This window comes from Vombatus ursinus, unplaced genomic scaffold (assembly GCF_900497805.2).
Source record: "Vombatus ursinus unplaced genomic scaffold, bare-nosed wombat genome assembly UNPS02014941.1, whole genome shotgun sequence".
Taxonomy (NCBI): Eukaryota; Metazoa; Chordata; class Mammalia; order Diprotodontia; family Vombatidae; genus Vombatus; species Vombatus ursinus.
Window position 1 is genome coordinate 10,773,705 of NW_020954719.1, and position 20,031 is coordinate 10,793,735.

The window sequence follows — 20,031 nt, forward strand, 5'->3', positions numbered from 1 at the left end:
TAGATAGATAGATAGATAGATAGATAGATAGATAGATAGATAGATAGATGATAGATAGATAGATAGATAGATGGATGGATGGATGGATGGATGGATAGATGGATGGATAGATAGATAGATAAATAGATGGATGGATGGATAGATGGATGGATGGATGGATGGATAGATAGAGAGAAACAAAGACAGATAGATAGATAGATAGATAGATAGATAGATAGATAGATAGATAGAATGACAGACAGACAGAATTTATTTCTTTTGAAATTCTATGCATTTGAAAACATCATTCTGAGAAAAAACACAGGCTTCTCCAGACAGCCAAGGGACTCCAAGACGCACACAAAAGTTATAAATTCCTAATCTAGAGCCTTAAAACATCTCCAAGGCCACCTAGTCCATCCCCCTCTCTTTATAGACAAAGAAGCTAAACCTCAGAGGCTTAGTGACTTGCCCAACTTCACATGATGGTAAGTTCCTACATAGACAAGATTTGAACCCAGGCCCTTTGACAACAGAGACAGGGTTGTTTTTACTGCACCAGCCTGCCTGCCCTAGTGATGTGTGATAAAGCCCTTATAGTCACCACAGGAAATTGTCTTTTCTTCCCTATGTCAGAGCAGCAGGAGCAGCTGTTTGATGGTGGCAGTCCATAGAAAACAAACCATGGGCTTCGTTTCTAGGGCCCAGGCATGTGTGAGAATCTAGCGGAGATGAGGGTGTTTTTAAGACCTCCACAGAAACAGGGTAAGTAAAGTAGCCTTTCCCTCTCATAGACAGTAACATTTCCCCCATGGGCCCCACTTACTTCTTCTTGAAGTCTTCCACTGAGTCCTGAGTGGTCTTCAGCTCTGCATCCTGCTGGCTCTTCTGGGACTTGAGATCATCTACCTGGGCCCGCAGGCCACTGAGGTAGGCTTCAAAGATGGAGTCCAAATTGGTTGTGCTGGTACTGATGTCCACCTGCCGAAGCAGGTCCCATTTGGTCTTCAGTACCTGGTTCTGCTGCTCCAGGAACCGCACCTGAAATGGGGAAACAAATCCATTCTGTAGACAACAGGGACTGCTCAGAGCCCAGGACTCTGGGACCTGTGGAGGGCCCTTCTCAGAATCACAGCATCCTTGGCTGTCAGAGCTGCAAAGGACATTCGATATCACCTAGTCTAACCCTCCTTATTTTACAGACGAGGAAACTAAGATGCAGAAAGAAGGAACTTGCTCAAAGCACAGATTAAGTCTGTAGCAGTTCAAACTCTCAATGTCACATGCCATTGCCCTTGAGATCAGGGGGCCTGGGTTCAATCCTAGCTCTGCTCTGTACCACCTAGGCACCAAGGTGGCCCAGTGGATGGAGTAATGGGCCTGGAGTCAGGAAAAACTGAATTCAAATCCAACCTCAGACATTTGGTACAGTGGATTGAGCAATAGTCCTGGAGTCAGGAGGACCTAAGTTCTAATACAGCCTCAGAGACTTACTAGCTGTGTGACTCCGGGGAAGTCACTTAACATTTTTCTGCCTCAGTTTCCTCAATTGTAAAATGGGAATATTATTAGCATCTACCCTACAGGATTGTTGTAAAGATCAAATGAGATAATATCTGTAAGGCACTTTATAAGATAATACATATAATTTATAGATGATATCTATAAGGCACTGTGCTAAGTGCATAGTGCCTGGTACATAGTAGGCACTTAACACATGCTTTTTCCTTTCCCTCTTCCCCACCACCCACATTGGAAAATTCACTTCATCTCTCTAGGCCTGCTTTCTCCTCAGTTGGACTAAATAGTCACTAACATACTTTCCAGCTCTGCGTTCTATGGTCCTTACAAGATTTCTACTACTGCCCCTCCATCTGTGTCACTCCTTTCAATCTTGGTTCAAAGGCCCCTTCCTGCAGGACACCTTCCCTAATTAACACTATGAGCTATGTAGGAGCACTCCTCCACTCCCCTCTGCTCTTAGCTACTCAGTTAGTACTGTTTCTTCACATATATTTGCATGTTGATTTGTAAGTGTTCTTAAGCCTTTTGATAAATGCAATGTTTAGTGTCCCTGATTCAGAGTCCCTTGAGAGCAGAGACCCTGTCTTCTTTCTTTCTTTCTTTGTCTTTTGGTATCTCTATACCATTCAAGGCTTTGTCCACAATAAGCCTTCAACAGAAGTTGCTGATCCCTCCATTGATTTTCCCCACCCTTAAATTCCCCTAAGGCAGAATTTTCTCTTCAGGGTGTTGTATGACATTCCTTTAGTGCTAGAAAAATGACTTAATCATCTCATAATCAAAGGGAACCCTCCTGAACTTGCATAACAACTCACTGATGCAAGAGGCTCCAGGCTGTCCAAAGTGTTCACCAACACTCCTTCCTCTTTCCACTGCTTCAGTGAGGATTTCCTAACTGACTTTACCTTTTTTAATTCCTCCTTTAATATATCATCTTGGGGTGGAGGGGACATAGGTTTCCTGAAGCCTGGATGACCACTTGTAGGGGATGGAGCGAAGGAGAATATGTCTTAGACTTTATGACCTCCAAGATCCCTTCCAATGCTGAGAGTATGATTCAATAAGGCTACTCCAAAGGAACATAAGCTCTGGTCCATCCATACCAGCAAACTGGAAAGACTGAGGACATTTGTCTGTCTGCCGCCTGAGTACCAGTCTAGTTAAGTTCTGCTCATCAGCAGAAAGCAGATGGCCACCAACATTGATTTTTTTGGCTATGTCAATTCAGGAAGAACTATTTTACTAAAATGTTTCAACCTGCATTAGTGGAGGAAGTCCTGCTCAGATCTTTTTTCCTTCCTTCCTTCCTTCCTTCCTTCCTTTCTTCTTTCCTTCCCTCTTTCCCTCCTTCCCTCTTTCCTTCCTTCTTTTCTTCTGTCCTTCCCTCTATCCTTCCTTCCCTTTTTTTCTCCTTTCCTTTCTTCTGTCCTTCCCTCTATCCCTCCTTCCCTCTTTAGCTCCTTCCTTCCTTCTCTCTTTCTTTCTTTATTTCCTTCATCTCTAATATCTAACCTCTAAACCAGGCTGGAAATACAACAGCCACTCACAGCCCAATCTGCCTACTAATAAACACTGACCCTTTGCTCTACTACATTTTTCCTACCCCTAATGTCCTATTTGTATAGGATTTAGTGAAGACATCCAATCAGTTTAATCCCTGCTCCAGCTCAGAACTCCAGAGCTCAGGAGATCCACCAGCCTCAGTCTCTACCTGTAGCAGGGATTACAGGCATACATCGCCACTGGCCACCTCACTCAATCCAAAATCCAGTCTAAAGTCTCACTGACTAAGATCAGGAAATGAAGAGTGGGAAAAGGCCAGAGAAGCAAGGGCCTTCTATGATAGCTTGCTATGGGGGAAAGAGCCTTGGCTTTGGAATCAAGAGATCTGGGTTCAAACCCTGTTCTTAATTGTGTGACCATAGGCAAATTTTGTAAACCTTAAAATGCTATGTAGATATTACAAATAAGTAAACTTTTAGGTTCGTTTAAGAACAGATTTTCCAATCAAACAGAAAGTTCTATTTTTACTTCTGAAGCCAGACCCAGTGACATTGGCCAGCCTGGCTAATAGAATTTAAAGTCAACTGACCATCTCATCTACAATGGTCCATCTTCCCCAATTCTTCTTCACTCTTTGCTATCATCACTACCTTTTATTTCAATTTCCTGACTTTGATTCCAGAAAGACCAACATGCTACCAATGTGCTCATGATGCCCCTTACAGATCTAAATTCACATGAAAACCCATGGGAATCAGAGAATATTCCATTATTTTGGGGTCCCTTGCTTGTCTCTAAGGAAGCTCACTGGGACCTCTCAAAGATTTTACTGTGAAAACATCTTCATTTCTGGGTAACATCACTCATAGAGAACTAAAAAGAGGTGCTAGGTTGAAACTGAAATGGAATTAAAGTTCAATATTGGGAATGCCTTCCTGTCGAAGTTGAGACCTCCCAACCCCAAGGACAAGTTATCCTGGAAAGTTGTGATAGCTCCTTCATTTTGGAGAATTTTGTGAATAAAGTGAGTGTCTATCCTAGTACCTGAAAAACCGTAGACACTTTCCTGTTGAAAGACAGTGAAAAAAGGCTAGATAGGTAACCTCTGAAAGTTTAGAAAGCTTCCTTTTCCTGTAGATCTTTGAAATAGTTTATTCCTGGCTCTCTGAATGTTAAATGGTGATACTTACCTTGTCAATGAAGGTAGCAAATTGGTTGTTGAGGACCTTGAGTTGCTCCCGCTCCTGAGTCTTCACCTGTTGGACCTCTGGATCTATCTTCACATCCAGAGGCACCAAAAGGCTCTGATTGGTGATCACTTCATGGATCCCACCAGGGTAGATGTTAGGACCAAAGGATCCACCACCCAGACCAACTCCTCCCAAGCCACTGAGGCCAAAGCCTCCCATTCCAAAACTTCCACCATTTAAACGTCCACTACCAAGGCCCACCACTGTGTAGCCTCCATAGCCAAGGCTTCCTTGGCCTCCACCTGCCACACTGGTAAGGATGCTCTTGTGCCCACCGAGGTTGACAAGGCTTCGGCTGCTAGAGCTGACTCCTCTGCCTCCAGAACAGCTTCCAGTTTTCAGAACAGAAGAGCTTCCAGCCACTCTCCGGCTCCTGCCAGGCAAGACAGCAGAGCCACTGCTGTAACCTCCACTTTGGGATCTCCAGACAGCCTGCCTGCTCATGATGGCTAAAAGAGAGTGAGTGAGGATGAACTAAAGAGAAGAGCAACAAGGCTATTGAGTACTTCTCTGGTGGGAGAAGGGAAGGATCCCCTTTTATTCTCTGCTGGCTTTGGCAGCTGTCCAAGGTAATTAGAATACAAACATATGGGTTTGGTTCCCCTACAGCAATAAACTAAAAATGACATGAAAATAAATTAATGCCATCCATCTAGGGAACAGTTTGTCAAATGATAACTGCTTGGTTAGCAGGTTTTGCTCAATTATCTATTGACTATCTGCTGACCTAGGCAATATGAGAAGTGTGAGATGGTTTCTGAGAGCCCTCCAAAAGGCTGTTTTTCAGTTGTTAGTATTTCACCACTTTTAGTTTACATCAGGGTGGGATCAAAACCCAAGCAGTATTTCTTTAGACACTGGATGTCAGAGGCTTTGATCATCTCCAATCAGCTGCCCAGCAAGGGCACTAGTTAAAGAAGCCCTCCCCACCCCCTACTCTGATTCCCCCATGCAGTTTTCTCAGACTGATGGAAAATTGCTTCCCATCTTGCTTCCCCTATCCCCCACTTCCCCAAAACCAGAATATTTCACACAGGGACAGCCTAATCCAATATTGTTGAAGAATTGTCATTCTTTAGACTCTTAAGGAAGGAGAAAAATAGCAAAGCTATAGATCTGATCTTTAGATTGAACTTCTTAAGGGCAGGAATTGTCTTTTGCCTTTATATCCCCAGTGCTTAAATGATCCCTGGCAGATAGTAAGTGCTTAATAAGTGCTTACTGACTGATCAAGGTTGAATAGCCCTCTAAACCAGGCTAAGAAAATTCCTATGAAACTGACAGGGTGCTTGGGTCCTTGTACTTGGACCCCACTTCCAAGATCATATTTCTCCCTAGCCTCAAAACACTACCCCTGACAGTTTCCCTCCAGCCCAAGGACCCTGTCTCTGGCAGTGACTCATGAGTGGGCCCAGTGAGGCAAACTATCTCTCCCTGTTGCAAGAACAAACTGACCTCTGTAGAATTTCCCTGGTATGAACAGAACTAGCTTGTACCAGCAGAACTATCAAGTACTGATGCCCACAGTTACCATATACAATCCAGAGATCAAGACTTTTTGACCTGTAAGAAATCTCCTCCCTACTCCCCATCGTTTAGCATTCCCATAGTCACAACACTCCATATGTGTTCTTGTTTCTAGTCACTGAGTCCAAAAAACAGAAAACAAATCCCTGGGGGGTTGGGGGAGGAATCATGTAGCTCTGACTTGGGTTCTTCCAAAGACTAAGACTTAAGCCCAAGTGGAAAAGACTTGGTTTTGAGTCCCATGTGCCTTTAGACAAGTTACCGACCTCTCTGGGATTCCTCTCTGTGAAATGAGTGGGTTGGATGAGAGAATCTTTCAAATCCCTTCCAACCCTAAGACAAGAGGTAGGTTTGAGACAGGGGCAACAGGTATTACTTTTATTAAAGAAACTCAAAATAATTAATGACTAGCTAGTATATGAGCTGCAATTCTTCCATGAACTTTGATGATGAGATGAATTATCATTACAGATACTTATAGAGGACTTTAAGAGGTAGCATGATTTGCCAGAGAGCTGATCTTGATGCCTAGAAGACCCAAATTCAAATCGTACTTCTAACACCTATTAGTTGCATGACCCTTGACAAGTAACTTCATCTTTTGGTGCTCAAGGCAACCTAGAGGATGTTCAGTTACAAAGAAGGTCTTTCATTGACAGGGGAGTTCCCTATAACAATGAAATCACAGGTCAAGTCCCCATCTCTTTAAAACTTACAAATCATCTGCCAGATATCATCTCTTGTAAGCCTTGCAATAATCCTATGAGGCAGATACTACAGCTATTATTATCTTCATTTTACATGAGAAGGAATTGAGACCCAAGTCATTAAATGACTTGCCTATAGTTAGAATGTCAAAGATGGTATTTGAATTCAGGTCAGTCGGTCAGTCAACAATAATTTATTAAGTGTTACTATGTGTCAAGTACCGCAATAAGCACTTTGGATACAAAAAAAAAGGTAATCAGATATTCCTGATTCTAAATAGAGCACTATAATCATATCACCTTCAATTGAGATTTAGAACTCAAAAATTGAATTCAAGAACCTAAGCAATTACACTCAATTCATCAGCTATTTACTGCAACTACTTGTGCGCATAGTACAGTACTATGTGCTGAGACTAAGATAAAATTTATCTGAGTCAACTTTCTTGACCCACATGGAGCTAATGTACTAGTTGGGGGACAAGATACATACGCACATAAACCTTTTAACCTCTCAAGGCCCCTTGAAGGGAGGGAAGGCAAGATAAAGTCTTCTCAATTTAAAAAGAAGAAAGCTGAGAGGGAAAACTACTTTCTTTGGGGTACATAGCACCTTGTACACATCAGCAAAAGCAGGGAACAGTTTTTTTTTAATTTTTAATCTTAATATTTTATTTTTTCCCAATTACATGTAAAAACAATTTAAACTTTATTTTTCAAATTTTGAGTTCCAAATTCTCTCCTTCCACTTCCTCTCCCACCTCATTGAGAAGGCAAGTATCTGACATAGATTATACATGCGTAGTCATGCAAAGAGTATTCCATATAAGTCAGTCTGTGAAAGAAAACACAGACAAAAAAAAGAAAAATAAAGAGAGTAAAGAAAAAGTATCTTTGACCTGCATTCAGGCTCTACCAGTTCTCTCTCTAAAGATGGACAGCAACTTTCATCATAAGTCCTACAGAATTGTCTTGGATCATTGTATTGTTGAGAATAGGTAAATTATTCATAGTAGATCATCATACAAAATTGCTGTTACTGTGTACAATGTTCTCTTGGTTCTGCTCATTTCACTTTGCATAAGTTCATGTAAGTCTTTCCATGTTTTTCTGAGCACTGCCTGCTCATCATTTCTTAAAGCACAATAGTATTCCATGACAATCATAAACCACAATTTGTTCAGCCATTCCCCAATTAATGGACATCCCTTCAATTTCCAATTCTTTGCCATCATTAAAAGAGCTGCTTTAAATATTTTTGTACAAATAGGTCTTTTTCCTTTTTATTTTTTATCTCTTTGGGATACAGACTTAGTAGTGGTATTGTTTGGTCAAAGGATATGCATGGTTCTATAACCCTTTGGGCACAGCTCCAAATTGCTCAGCAAATGGTCCTGACACTTTCCTAGCTACAGGAATCTAGCTTGTGAATTATTCCAGCCACCTTCATATGCAGGCCTTTATGGCAATCCATTCCAGGATACTCTAAGAAGCATAATAGCAAATGCCTGTAATCCCTGCTATCAAGGAGGCTCAGGATGGTGAATCACTTGAGCTGTAGAGATTCAGCATCAGTATGATGAGCCCCTGGGAACAGTTAATCAGTCCCTAAGAATTTATTAAACATCTACTGTGGGCCAGGCACTGTGCTAAGCATTGGGGATACAAAAAGAGGGAAAACATAGTCCTTAGGTCCTTAGGAGCTCATAATCTAGTGGAAAAGACAAGAAGAAGGGGGGGGGGGGAGTACAAACAAGCTACACACAGGAAAAATAGAAAAAATAGAAAATAGCTAACAAAGGAAAGCACTAGGATTAAGAGGGATTGGGAAAGGCTTCCTGAAGAAGATGGAATTTTAGCCAAGACTTAAAGGAAGCCAGGGGAGCTAGGAGGTGCAGGTGAGAAGAGAGAGCACTCCAGGCATGGGGAACAGCCAAAGGTAATGTCCAGAGCCTAGAGATAGAGTGTCTTGCTCCCGGAATAGCCAGGTAGGTGGCACAGTGGAGTGCAGCCCTGGAGTCAGGAAGACTCTTCTTCCTGAGTTCAAATCCAGCTTTAGACACTTACTGGCTGTGTGACCCTGGGCAAGTCACTTAACCCTGTTTGCCTTAGTTTCCTCAACTGTAAAATAAGCTGGAGAAGGAGATGGCAAACCACTCTGGTATCTTTGCCAAGAAAACCCCAAATGGGGTCATGAATAGTCGAATACAACACAACAGCCAACTATTTTGTTTAATAGCAGTTTCAAACAGCATGCAGACAGGGATAAGCATTAAAAGGAACGAGGCATCCAGTGGCAAGTTCCAGTCCAATTTTTCCATCCCTTTCCACCTCCCACCCCTTCTTCCCTTGAGTTGGAGGGGGAAATGGAAAGAAATGTGGACTTTCAGGAGCTTCCTCAGCCAGTGCTCCAGGGGAACAGGGAGGGGCTGAAGTCTGCTCTTATCATCTGTTGCCTCAGCTGTTTTCCAGGCCCCTTTTCTGTTGCTCTTACTAGTTCCACTGGCTAGTCCATGCTCAAGGCAACCCTCTAGGACATTCAGTTGCAAAGAAGGTCTTTCATAGACAGGGTAGTTCCCTGTAACAATGAAATCACAGGTCGAGTCCCCATCTCTTAAAAACTTATAAATCATCTTCTGGATATTATCTCATGCAAGCTCATAATAACCCTATGAAGCAGGTATAACAACTATTTTCTGATTTTGGTGGCACGAGGAACAGTCCACCCATCCCAAACTCCCTGCTGGACTTGGGAGGAGATGCATGGACAGGGACACAACCCCACTTGCTCTTCTCTGAGCCGCCTTATGGAACAAGCTTCTTCCCAAGGTCTACAGCCCCCCAAACCAGGCTTCCCTGTACACACTCCCCATCCCCAGCCCATTACACTCTAGACTGGGGTGCTCTTTGGGTAAAGGGTGACCCAAGTGTCTGAGTTAGGATGATAACTCAGGTCTTTCCTGACTCCAAGTCCAACAAATACTTTGCACTATTGCATTTTGTTGTTATTGTTCAGTCATTTCAGTCATGTCCTACCCTTCATGACCCCATGTGGGGTTTTTATGGCAAAGACACTAGAGTGGTCTGCCATTTCCTTCTCCAGGAGATCCATTTTGTCAGGCAATCAAAGGTTAAGCGACTTGTCCAGGGTCACACAGTTAGTAAGTATCTGAGGCTGGATTTATATTCAGGTTTTCCTGACTCCAAACCCAGTGCTCTATCCATTGAACCACCAATACTACAGTGTTACTATAGTACATGCATAAATATTACATACAGCACTGCTACTACCTCTCAAAAATGTACAAAATATTGTTATAGAGATAGTGACAGAGGTGAGATGAGATATAAATAGTGATTGAGATAGAGATATATGATAGAGGCATATACATACACAGAAGGGGAGAGAAGAGGAAGGGATTAGGCATTTATAAAGCATCAACCATGTGCCAGATACTGTGTTAAGTTCTTTTTTTAAAACAAATATTATCTGATTTGGTCATCACAAAAACTACCTTCAAGGTTTTAAAAATACTTTTTTACATGTAAAAAGATGATTCGATGATCAGGTTCATCTAATCCTCATAATAATCCTGTGAGGTTGGCACTAAAGGTGACTTTATTATCCCAATTTTACAGATGAGGAAAGTGAGGCTCAGAGAATTTAGGTGACAGTAATAGTAACAGTAAGCTACTCTTAGAAGTGGCATTTGAAACCAGATGTCTCCTGATCCTAAGTCCAACAAACTCCAAAAGAAACAGTGTTTCCTATTTATCCTGAATATAGTTTGGCTTAAATGTATTTGTTGCTTATTGTCTCCTCCATTCAACTGTAAGCTCCTTGAAGTCAGGGACTGTCTTTTGCCTCTTTTTGTATACTTAGCACAGTGTCTGCCATGTTGTTATTGTTCAGTCATTTCTAACTCTTCATAACCTCATTTGTGGATTTCTTGGCAAAGAACTCAGAAAGATGAGTCTTCTAGCTACCTAGCTGCTCCCAGCACATAGTAGACACTTAATAAATGTTTATTGATTGATTTATCTACAGAAGCAGCTAGGTGGGGCAATAGATAGAGTGTCTTACCTAGAGTCAGGAAGATCTGAGTTCAAATCTAGCCTTAGACACTTAATAGCTGTCTTATCCTGGACAAGTCACATAACCTCTGACTTAGTTCCCTCAATTATAAAGTGGAGATGATAATAGCATCTACCTCCCAGGATTGTTGTAAGGATAAAATGAGATGTTTGCAAAGTACTCTGTAAACCTTAAAACACTATTTAAATCATTGTAATTAAATAATTTAAAACATTATTCATATCATTGTAAATAGAAAGCTTAACTTGAAGTCAACAAGACCTGGGTTCAAATTCCTCCTCTGATACCTAATAGTGCTAAGTGATCACAGGCAGGTCACTTAACCTTTCTGAGCCTCAGTTTCCTCCTCTGTAAAATGAGAGAGTGGCCTCTAAGGTCCCTTCCAGCTCTAAACCTCTTATCCTATGGTTGTGCCATTACATTCTCTAACAAGAAGAAGACTTCTCTTCATCCTAGGTATCTCCCTCTCATACTCCTTCCATTTCCTGGTGTTCACAAAAACCTAACTTTTTCCTGAAAATGCCACTGAGTGTTCCACCCTTACTCACAGAGCCCAGAGGAGGAGCCAGCATAAACCTTGCTCTCCACAGCTACACCAAGACCCTCCCTCTTCCATCAGTAACCCCTGCTGTCATCTATGGACTTCCAGACTATTCTCCTCTCCTCCCTAGTAAGTTCAGTAGCTTTCCACCCTTACTCTTTCTCCCTTCAAATACCTTGCCTTCCAACCTCCTCATCTTCCCTAACTCCCATGATTTGTCCCCAATCCACCTCAACCACACAAGCACATGGTTATTCCTTAGAACCTCATTCTTCCACCCTGATAACTTTTCTCCCCAGCTATTAGAATTTCTACTTGCACCTCTGGTTTCTAAAATGAGCTCTTAACTCTAAACCCCAGTCAGGCATACCATTGCAACAACACTCCTTATATGCAGAGACTGATAAAAGACACTAGAGAAAAATCTAGAAAAAAGAGGAAACAAAATTTCAGGGTCCCAGAGGATTTTTAATTGAATAGGAAGGCTAGACACAGGGGACTAAGACATAGGATAAAAACATATCAAAAAGCCTTTAATCTTTCCTCTGTCAATTTAATTGAGTCAATTTAACTTCATCTAAGCCCCTCATTTTATAGATGAATAAACTGAGGCCCAAAGACTAGCCCAAGGCCAAATAGCTAGAAAGTTTTCAAATCAGGTTTTAAAGCCAAAACTGTAAAAGATTTCTTGCCTCTTTGATGTAAGGTAATTTACCCCGTTCTACCTCTCACTTTCCCTTTCTCTCCCAGTGCATTCCTCTTTTTTACCCCTTTAATTTTATTTTTTAGATATCATCCCATCATATTCAACTCACACCTGTGCCTTCTGTGTGTGTGCGTGTGTGTGTGTGTGTGTGTACTCCTTCTAACTGCCCTAATAATGAGAAAGTTCTTATGAGTTACAAGCATCATCTTCCCATGTAGGAATGTAAACAGTTTAAGTCCATTATGATTTCCCTTTCATGTTTTTTATGCTTCTCTTGAGTCTAGTATTTGCAAGTCAAATTTTCTATTCAGCTTTGTTCTTTTCATCAGGAATGTTTGAAAGTCTTCTATTTCATTGAATATTCTTTTTTTTTCCCCTGAGGGATTATAATCAGTTTTTCTGGGCAGATAATTCTTAGTTGTAATCCTTAACTCCTTTGACACCAGAATATCATATTCCAAACCCTCCAATCCTTTAAGGTAGAAGCTGCTAAATCTTGTGTGATCCCAAGTATGACTCCATGATACTTGAATTGTTTCTTTCTGGCTACTTGCAATATTTTCTCCTTGACCTGGGAGCTCTGGAATTTGGCTATAATATTCCTGAGAGTTTTCATTTTGGGACTGTTTTCAATAAATGATCAGTGGATTCTTTCCATTTCTATTTTACCATCTGGTTCCAGAATATCAGGGCAGTTTTCCTTGATAATGTCTTGAAAAATGATGTCTAGGCACTTTTTTGATCATAGCTTTCAGGTAGTCCAATAAATTTTTTTGTAAATTTTTTAATGTTAGACTTCAATACAAAATGAAAGAAGGAAAAAATTGTCATATACGTAGCAAATCATAAGAAAGAATTCAATATGGAATAATAAATTTCCATTTCAAGAAAACTTATATAATAAATACTACATATTGTTTTCAAACTTTTCTTTGCTTCCTTGTTGGTTTTCTTTTGTTCATTATTGTGTACTTTTTACTTTATTTTTTCCCTCCCTCCCACCCTAAAGAAAGCTATAACTAAATGTAGATATATATGTATATACATGTACATATACATATTCATAAATCTCCATAAACATACACATATGTACAAATGTACACATACACATACATGTAAGACTGTACTATGCTTATTTCATTCTATCATCAGTTTCTCTGATGGTGGATAGTATCTTCCTCCATAAGTCCAAGTCTTTCCCTGTTTTTCTAAATTAACCAGCTCATAATTTCCTACACCACAGCAATATTTTAACCTAATCACATCCTATCTAAGAGATTGTCTATGAATGTTTTTCCTCCAATTTTCTGCATTCCTTCTATTCTTGGCTACAAAGGTTTTCTTTATGCAAAAAAATTTAATTTTAAATAATTGAAATTGAATCCTTTTTACACTTCAACAATGCTCTCACCTTATAATATGGTTTAAGATCTGATACTGCTGAATTTACTTCCTTTACATCTTTTTTCCCATGGTTTCTTTAAAGTTCTTGACCTTTTGTTCTTCCAAATGAACTTTGTCATTATTTTTTCTCACTCAGTAAAACAATTTTTAGTAATTTAATTGAGATGACCTTGTATAAATAGATCAGTTAGGTAAAACTATCATTTTAAAAATTATATTGACCCTACCTACCCATGAGCAATAAACATTACTTCAGTTATTTAGATCTTAGCTTATTTGTATAAAAAATGTTTTATATTTGTGTTCGTATAGTAACTATGTCTGTTTTGGAAGGTATGCACTCAGGTATTTTATACTGTCTAGGAATTTTAAATGGCTTAAAACAGTATTAAATAATGTTGTTGACATACAGTATAATTTCTCTGTTTTTCACTTTTGATTAAATCCATTTTAACTTTAACTTCATCTGAAATCATGATGATTATCCTTGTTTTACATACTAAATTCTACTCCTACTCTTTATTTTTTCTTTGTGTGTATCTCTTATTTTTATAATGTTTCCTGAAAGCAACATATTGTTGAATTCAAGTTTTTAATCTGCTATCTGCTTCCATTTTATGGGTAAATTTGTCCCATTCATGTTCTAAGTTACAATTACTTGTGTATTTTCCTCCTTCCTATTTTTCCTCTCTATCTTTCTCACCCTATTTACTCTATCACTCCTTACTCTTCCTCTTTACTTAGACTGGCTACCTTGCCCTCCTATTCCCTAACCTACCCACCCCCTTGCCCTCTTATTTCTTTGTGAATTTAGAAGATTTTTATACTCTTCTAGATATATGTTGTCCCTTCTTTAACCCATTCCCGATGACAGTAAGGTTCCAGCACTAGCTTCTTCTGTATCAAATTTTCCTTTTATGCCTCATTTGTATGAGATAATTACTCCTTTTTGACTCTCCCCATACTGTTTTGTTTTTTTTTTAGAATCACCCCATCATACTCAGCTCAGCCCATGCCTTTCTTTCAAACTACACAAATAATGATGACAATCATAAGAGTAATACTACTAATATATTCACATATAAGAAGTAAACAATTTGACCTTATTGAGTCCCTTATAGTTGTTCTTTAATGTTTACCTTATATTTCTCCTGGATCTTATATGTTATTATTTCCCTTAAGTTCTGCTGTTTTCTGTTTTTTGGTGTTTTTTTTTTTGATGAGGCAGTAGGGGTTAAGTGACTTGCCCAAGGTCACACAGCTAGTACATGGCAAGTGTTTGGTCTGAGGCCAGTTCTGCTGTTTTTTTTCACAAATACTTGAAAGTCTTTCAATTCATTATATATCCTTTTTTTTTCCATTCAGGATTATACTTAACTTTGCGGTGTAAGGTACCCTTGGTCACAACTCCAGCTCTTTTGTTCTACAGAATATAGTATTCCGGGGGCAGCTAGGTGGCACAGTGGATAGAGCACCAGCCCTGAAGTCAGGAGGACCTGAGTTAAAATCCAGCCTCAGACCAAACACTTGACACTTACTAGCTGTGTGACCCTGGGCAAGTCACTTAACCCCAATTGACAAAAAAAAAAAGAATATAGTATTCCAAGACCTACTATCCTTCAATGTAGTAGCTGCTAGGTCTTGTGTAATCCTTGCTGTTCAAATTGTTTTTTTTCTTTTGATTCCAATACTTTCTCCTTAACCTGGGAGCATTGAAACTTGGCTATGATATTCCTGTAAGTTTTCCTCCTGGGATCTCTTTCAGGTGGTGATTGGTGGATTTTTTCTATTTCTAATTTGCCTTCTTGTTCTAGAACTAGGGCAATTGTCCTTGATAATTTCTTATAAAATTATATCAAGATTCTTTTTTTATTATAATTTTCAGGTAGTTCAACTATTTTTGTATTATTTCTACTGGGTCTGTTCTCCAGATCAATTGTTTTTCTGATGGGATGTTTCACTTTCTCTTCCATTTTTTCATTCTTTTGATTTTGTTTTATGATTTCTTGGTGTCTTAGAATGTCATTAGCTTCCCCTTACCTAATTCTAGTTTTCAAGGAATTATTTTCTTCCTTAAGTTTTTGATTCTCTATTTCCAGTTGGTTGACTTTCTTCTCATAATTCGCTTAATTTTCCTGGATTCCTCTTTTTTTTTCTAATTTTTCCTTGATTCCTCTTATTTGGTTTTTAAATCCTTTTTAAGTTCTTCCAAGAAGCCTTTTGGTGCTTGGGACCATTTAACATTCCTCATTGAAAATGGAGTGGCTTTTTTAGCTTTATTATCTTCCTCTGAATATGAACCTAAATCTTCTCTATCCTCATAGTTACAATCATTGAATAATTTGAAAATATACAAAAGAGGGGCAGAGCCAAGATGGTGGAGTAAAAGCAGTGACTTGCTTGAGCTCTCCCCTAAACCCTTCCAAATACCTGTAAAAAATGGCTCTAAACAAATTCTAGAGCAGCAGAACCCACAAAAAGACAGAGTGAAACAAATTTCCAGCTCAAGACAATCTGGATGGTTGATTGGAAAGGTCTATCATGCCCAACTGGGAGAGGAACACAGTATGACATGGGCCAATAGGCAAAACAGGCCTCAGCAAACCCAGAGCAGGACTCAGAGGACTGAATTACAGGCCACTGTGATGGTTTCCAGACTTCTCAACCCACCAACACCAAAGACAACCTAGAAGGTCAGTAGGAAAAGTCTGTGAGAGAGAAGCATGGTCCCAGCCCCAGACCTGGCTGCAGCTCTGGGTCAGTGGCTGCTTCTGGAGCTTCCAGGGCCACAGACTGAGGGGGAATTGAGTGGCTGATCAGAGAGGGATTGCAGGGATCTTTTGCTGATGCAGAGGCAGGATTCTCTTGCTTTGCCTGTGCTTGGATCTGGGTCACAGTTCTGGGTGGTGATCCTGGGGCAAGAAGGAGTGCTGCTGTGGTGGAGCTTGTGGTTGTGGTTGAGTGGGGATCCTTTTCACAGTTCCAAGGCAAAAAAGAGTGCTTGTGGTCACTCATAGACCAAAGGCCAGGAAAGCAGTAAACACCTCACCCTTGATCATACCACCTTGGGAGAACTGAAAACTTACAGGTCCCTAGAAGTATCTCTGAAAATAGTTGCACAAAACCCCTGAAGCTTGGGACAGTACATTCTCCACATTGGAAGTATACCCCTACCTTGCAAAGAGTTAAAAACTCAAGTAATTGCTGGGATCATGAGCAAACAAAAATGCAAAAAAGTCAGACCATAGAATCTTTCCTTGGTAACAAAGAAGATCAAAACATACAACCAGAAGACAACAAAGTCAAAGCTCCTACATCCAAAGCCTCCAAGAAAAACATGAATTGGTCCCAGGACATGGACTCAAAAAGGATTTTGAAAAGCAAGTAAGAGAAGTAGAGGAAAAACTGGGAAGAGAAATGAGAGTGATGCAAGAAAATCATGAAAAACTAGTAAACAATTTGCTAAAGGAAACCCAAAAACATACTGAAGAAAATCCCAAATGGCAAAAGAGGTCCAAAAAGCCAATGAGGAGAAGAATGTCTTAAAAAGCAGAATTGGCCAAATGGAAAAGGAAGTCCAAAAGCTCACTGAAGAAAATACTTCCTTAAAAATTAGAATGGAGTAATTGGAAGCTAGTGACTTTATAAGAAATCAAGGTATTATAAAACAAAACCAAAAGAATGAAAAAATAGAAGACAATGTGAAACATCTCATTGGAAAAACAACTGACCTGGAAAATAGATCCAGGAGAGATAACTTAAAAATTATTGGACTATCTGAAAGCCATGATCAAAAAAAGAGCCTAGACATCACCTTTCAAGACATTATCAAGGAAAACTGCCCTGATATTTTACAACCAGAAGGTAAAATAGAAATGGAAAGAATCCATCAATTACCTCCTGAAAGAGATCCCCAGAGGAAAACTCCTAGGAATATTGTAGCCAAATTTCTAAGTTCCCAAGTCAAGGAGAAAATATTGCAAGCAGCCAGAAAGAAACAATTCAAGTATTGTGGAAACACAATCAGGATAACACAGGATTTAGCAGCTTCTACATTAAAGGACCAAAGGGCTTAGAATATGATATTCCAGAGGGCAAAGGAGATAGGATTACAGCCAAGAATCACCTACCCAGCAAAACTGAGTATAATCCTTCAGGGTAAAAAAAGGTCATTCAGTGAAATAGGGGACTTTCAAGCATTCTTGATGAAACAACCAGAGCTGGATAGAAAATTTGACTTTCAAATACAAGACTCAGGAGAAATATGGAGGTAATCAGGAAAGAGAAATCATAAGGGACTCATTAAGGTTGGGCTGTTTACATTCCTACATGGAAAGATGATATTTGTAACTCATGAGACCTTTGTCAGTATTAGGATAGTTGGAAGGAAAAAATTATATGTGTGTATATATATAGATAGATAAATAGAGGGCACAGGGTGAATTGAAGATGAATGGGTGATATCTGGAGAATAAAATTAAAGGGTGAGAGATGATTATACTGGGAGAAGGATAAAGGGAAAGGTAGAATAGGGTAAATTATCTCATATAAAACAGACAAGAAAAGGCTTTTACAGTGGAGGGGAAGGGGGGAAGGTGAGAGGGAATGAGTGAATCTTATTCTCATAGGATTTGACTTAAGGAGGGAATAACATACACACTCAATTAGGTGTGGAAATCTGTCTTACCCTACAGGAAAATAGGGGGGGAAGGGGACAAGAGAGTGGGGGAATGATAGAGAGGAGGGCAGATTGGGAAAGGGAGTAATCAGAAGCAACTACTTCTGAGGAGGGACAGGGTCAAAAGAAAGAATAGAATAAATGGGGCCAGGATAGGATAAAGGGAAATATAGCTAGTTTTTCACAACATGACTACTATGAAATGTTTTGCCTGACTGCACATATATAACCTCTGTCACTTGCCTTCTCAATGAGGGTGGGTGGGGAGGGAGGAAGGGAGAAAATTTGGAACCCAAACTTTTAAAAACAAATGTTAAAAATTGTTTTCATATGCAACTGGGAAATAAGATATACAGGCAATGGGATATAGAAATCTATCCTGCCCTACAGGAAAATGGAAGGGGTACGGGATAAGAGAAGGAGGGGGGGGGATAGAAGGGAGGACTGATTAGGGGAAGGGATATTCAGAATGCATGCCATCTTAGGGTAGGGGTAGGGAAAAGATGGAAAGAAAATTTAGAGCTCAAAATCTTGTAGAAGTGAATATTGAAAACTAAAAATAAACAAATTAACAAAATCTAAAAAGAAAAGAAAGGAAAATACATAAAAGAGAGTGGAAGGGATTCAGAAGGGGGCAAATTAAAGAAAAGTAATGTCGATACTACCATGTTAAATTGGAATTATTAAAAAAAAAAGCCAAGCTGTACTTAATTCAAATCCTCTTTTCCTGTTCTTTTTAAAAGGAAAGATTTATGTTTTTTTATGTCTGTCAAGTTCAGAATAATAAAAAGGAATTTTTTAAAGTAAGAATTACATAAATGTCTAAATGGATGATAGAAGGAAGTCTGTGATTCTGGAAGTGAGGAAACAATGTTTAAAAGGGGTTGGAGAATCCTCAAAGAATCAATCTATTTTAATATCCCTCTAATTTATGCAACTGGAGAATATATGTTAGCACTTGAAAGTGCCTCATCCTTTTGCTTAAGACCTTTTTCAAATTGTTCCCCAATCCAGGAGCCTTAAAATAGCAAATCATCTCAATTTAAGGATAGCTCCCTCTATGCCCAGGAGTAAAGCTACTGGGAGGCAAAAAGAGAGGAGACTTGCCTGGACCTCTCTGCTCCTCCCATTTCCCAGCTAATTGTCTTGAAATGAACTGACCATCTCCAGAGAGAAATTTCTAGGAGATATGCACCCTCACAGAACAGATCACACACACACACACACTCACACACGAAACCCTAATCTTAGCCTCACATAAATTTTATCTGCATAAACCCAACACCAATCTAATTCCAGCATGGGCTTACCTAACTTAGCATTGTTGTATATGAAGAATTCAGAGATGGCATGTGAAAACTTACACAAATTGATGTTGAGAGAAGTTGGCAAAACCAGAAAAAAAAATCTAGAGAATGATTACATTATAGAGAACAAAGAAAAAGAAAGAAAACTAAACACAGTATATGTAACAGTCCAATGAGGTCCTGTTTCTCAGAGCATGAGCAGAGGGCTTTTGCCAGCTGCCAGCCCACATGGAGCTTACAGGTTGAGAGAGAGATTAGGGTCAGATAAGTAGATCCAAGAATAATCAGTACAGAAATGATAATTAAATCCATGAAAACTGGCGAAATTACCAAGGAAAATAATATAGAAGCAGAAGACAAGAAGGCCCAGGACAGAGCCTTAGGGCCATGGTTAATGGGCAAAGTTAGTCATTTGAGGCACCAGCACAGCCCTGCGGAGGTACTTGGGACTACTATGGCACCTCACCCAGCTTGGCTATGGCTACTCCCATGACCTCCCATCACTAGAATTCTGGTGGCTCCTCCAATCTTTCAAAGCACTTAGCACATTGGCTGGCACATAGTAGGTGTTTAATAAATGTTTGTTTCATTCCTCCTTCTCTGTATAAAACAAACTCTCAGAGTCAATCATCACTTCCCCAGAATTAGGGAGGGATCTGGAGCTAGGGAAGCTATGAATCCATGGCCTCAGAGGAAAACATCAAACCTAATCCTGTTTAGATTAATTTTTCATTCTGGGCAAACTGACGTACCCTCTGGCTCCTTCCTCCATGCTAAATTAATCCCATAGGCCTTGATAACTTCCACTC

General features: G+C 39.7%; 1 protein-coding gene across 1 annotated transcript in view; it reads right to left on the bottom strand.

The window, feature by feature from the left end:
* LOC114029661 (keratin, type II cytoskeletal 1-like) overlaps positions 1-4,750 on the bottom strand; it is an 11,503-nt gene extending 6,753 nt beyond the window's left edge. The window contains exons 1-2 of the mRNA XM_027844249.1: positions 4,197-4,750; positions 806-1,020 (exon numbers count right to left, since the gene is read on the bottom strand). Of these exons, the coding sequence (XP_027700050.1) occupies positions 806-1,020; positions 4,197-4,700 (719 nt within the window). The 5' untranslated portion in view covers positions 4,701-4,750. The remainder of the gene's footprint in view (positions 1-805; positions 1,021-4,196) is intronic.
* Between the last annotated feature and the right edge of the window lie 15,281 nt (positions 4,751-20,031).